General features: G+C 39.8%; 1 protein-coding gene across 3 annotated transcripts in view; it reads right to left on the reverse strand.

Moving 5' to 3' along the window:
* NDEL1 (nudE neurodevelopment protein 1 like 1) overlaps nt 1–3,504 on the reverse strand; it is a 57,389-nt gene that overhangs the window by 8,003 nt on the left and 45,882 nt on the right. For all 3 annotated transcript variants that reach the window (XM_023513985.1, XM_003791105.2, XM_003791106.2), the window contains exon 8: nt 782–933. In XM_023513985.1, coding sequence (XP_023369753.1) covers nt 782–933 — 152 coding nt within the window. The remainder of the gene's footprint in view (nt 1–781; nt 934–3,504) is intronic.

The following is a 3,504-nucleotide window of genomic DNA, read 5'->3' on the forward strand; positions in this document are numbered from 1 at the left end:
TTTTTTTTTTAAAGAGACAGAGTCTTACTTTATTGCTCTCGGTAGAGTGCCGTAGCATCACAGCTCACAGCAACCTCCAACTCCTGGCTGCAGGGGACTCTCTTGCCTCAGCCTCCCGAGTAGCTGGGATTACAGGTGCCCACCACAATGCCCAGCTATTTTTGTTGTTGTTGTAGTTGCAGTTTGGTCAGGGCCAGGTTTGAACCTCTCACCCTTGCTATATGGGGCCAGGGCCCTACCTACTGAGCCACAGGCACCACCCAGATAATCTTTGGAAATTTAATCCCCCAAGAATGTCTTCCCTTCATTAAAAAAAGAAAAAGCATCCCCTAAACTCTATTGGATCCAGTACCTAAATACGTCAGGGCTTTATGTTTTTCTAAAATCTTCAGACAGGAGGATCATAATAGAGTTTGTGTATACATACTCTATTGCAATGTTCTCCTCTACTCTTAAAATTTTTGCTAATAAAGCCTATAAGCCCCTTGAGAAAAGGGACAATCCCAGAGTCACCTTGACTCTCCAGAGCCTAGCACTGCTGCCTTCAGGAGTCTGCTTCCCAAGACAGAAGCTTTAGACTCAGGATTCCCAGGGCAACAGAATCCATGAGGACTAGAAGACAGCAACACATTTCATGTACCCTAAGATTAGAAGGATAACAGGCTTCATGTAGATTTATCAAACTGATAAACCTTTCAGTTTCAGGGTTTCAGGTAAACTCACTTAATAACCTGCAACTATGCCAGTCAACAAATTATCACATAAAATATCCAAGACTTACCCTTTGTCGAAGAAAGATGTATGCCCTGATCGTGAGAACTTTGTGCCGTTGCCATTCAGAACCCCACAGTTAACATTCCCTGAAATATAGGATTTTCGTGATGCTTGGTCCTTTGCAAAATTCCTGCAAGCTGCTAATTTGGATTCTAAAGCCTACAAAAGGAAGAAGGAATGATTTGGCTGTCAAAACAGTAGCTGCACATAAAAATTTACATGTCAAACCATTTTCTATTTCAAGCCTCAAACCTTACTCTCAGTTTATAATGGTGGCTGGTTAAGCCATAATCAACCGCCTTTCTTTCTTTTTTTTTTTTTAAGAGACAGAGTCTCACTTTATCGCCCTCAGAAGAGTGCCACGGCGTCACAGCTCACAGCAACCTCCAACTCCTGGGCTTAGGCAGTTCTCTTGCCTCAGCCTCCCCAGTGGCTGGGACTATAGGCACCCACCACAACGCCTGGCTATTTTTTGTTGCTGTTTGGCTGGGGCCAGATTCAAACCCATCCACCCTCGGTATATGGGGCCAGCACCCTACCTACTGAGCCATAGGCACCGCCCAATCAACCACCTTTCTAATAAAAAGAGAGAATGTTATGCTGACTCTTTTTCTAATGAGTTCAGAATCTTTTATTCATTCTTTAGTATTACTGAGGGATGCAGATATAATCCTCCCCTGACAACTTAGAAAAACGTGGCAGCCAGATCCCAGTCTCTTGACCCTGTCCATCATTTTCAAGTTGTACACTATTTGTAGGCTGGTATGGGGGTGAGGGGATGTCTGTCTGTCTATCTTTGGGGAGCAAGCACTATAAAGAATCCAAGGAAGAAGGAGGGAAGGGAGGAGGAATAAAAACTTCTCTGGCACAATGAACACTATTCAACTGATGGACAAACTAAAAGGCCCAACTTAAGCAATATAAAAGGTATCCATGTAACAAAAACATTTGTACCCCTTAATATTTTGAAATTAAAATTTTCTTTAATTTATTTAAATCTCAAAATATCACTTGAAATTTTTTAACATAGCCAGTTCTCTAGGTTTTTCAGTTCAGTTTTTTCTACTGCATCAGAATGGATAAGAGCATTTATAACACTTCATATGAAATTTAAAGCTGTTTTATTTCTGATTGCATACTGTAAAATGTTTAACTGATACCCTCTGTAATTAAATAATGTAAATGATACCTGGCCCTTTAGCATTTCCCTCTAAATCAGGGACCCTTGCTTTGCACCTGTCAATACCTGACAAGTGCCAGGCTCTACCAACAAACGGACAACAGGAGTTCCATCTATTTCCACACACACAGATATCACCAACCCCCTCTTTCCCATAAACCCTTTGACCAAATTAAATCCCTCCCCTGCAAAAATATATAATCCATGGCAAAAAAAAAAAAAAATACATTTCATTTCTATTCATAATACTAAAGGACTGGGAATGCATAGATAAATCCACAGGTAACACATACTTCACTTTGAGAATCCATTACGATCTCCTTCCCCTCAGAATTTCAGTAAGAACTATTAAGAAACTACAATGAAAACAGAAACTTCTTTTTCTCTTCCTCCTTTCCTAATACAAAAGTGTAATGAGCTAGTACAACAATGACAGAGACGAGGAAGAGAGAGAACAGACTTGCAGAATAGACTCTAAATGTTATTCAGTAACTTACTAAATATACATACATAGTAGAATTTGAGAGCCATGAATCCCCTATATTCAAGACACTTGTTCACTTATTCAAATACCTGCTGAAGCATCTATCACATAGCAGGAGCAGGTTGTGTTTGACCTATCAGTGAAATATCCCAGCACAAGCAGTGAGTCTTTTCAGGGGAAAAGAGTGGTCTAGAGATTAAGATTTGGAAGATATCCACACCCAGTGGTAGATGAAACTGAAAGGGGGTGGGCAGATAAAGACCCAACAAGATGACAAAGAGAAACAGACAAAAAGGTGAGAGCAGCCAAGAAACAGCATCAGAGAAAGGGCAGAAAGAGGGCATTAAAAAAAAAAAAAAAGTCAGTATTAAGAGTTTCAAGTAAAATTAGGATGGAATGGCATCCATTGGGACTTGACAGCACTGAGATCACTCACTAGTGAACAGTCTTAGTGCATGAGCTTGGAACAGAGCCCAGACTAGAATGTCCAAGACTGCATATGCAGGCACATGCTAACAATAAATGGAGACAGGTTTTCAAAATAGTTGTGAAGAGAAGAAAGAAGCCGAATATAGCTACAGAGAGGTATAAGGTAAAAGAATAGCTACTTTTATTGTGCTTTTCAAGATTAAAAAAATTATGTAATAATATGTATATAATATAATGTATAATACATGAACATTTATATACAGTAAAAGCCTGAAGATACAGGAGAAATAAAGATGAAAAGGAATGCATGTAATCCAAAGCACAGATGAATAAAATCAGCCACAGGCAGAAATATGGCACTTTTACCACTGAGACAAAAAGAAAGAATGGCTACAAACAAGAGTTAATAATAGTGAACATAACAATAATCGATGAGAAAAGAAGTCAAAGAAGTTTAAAGTAGATGGCCTTGATTTTCTCTGTGAAGAGGATATAAGAGTGGGGAAAGGGCTTCCAATTCAAGTCAGTGGACAAAATAGTGTAAAGAAGTATAAAATGGGCTTTGCACCTGTGGCTCAAGTGGCTAAGGCACCAGCCACATATACCTAAGGTGGTGGGTTCGAATCCAGCCCGGGCC

This window comes from Otolemur garnettii, unplaced genomic scaffold, assembly GCF_000181295.1.
Source record: "Otolemur garnettii isolate 467f Iridium unplaced genomic scaffold, OtoGar3 scaffold00046, whole genome shotgun sequence".
In the NCBI taxonomy this organism is placed as follows: Eukaryota; Metazoa; Chordata; class Mammalia; order Primates; family Galagidae; genus Otolemur; species Otolemur garnettii.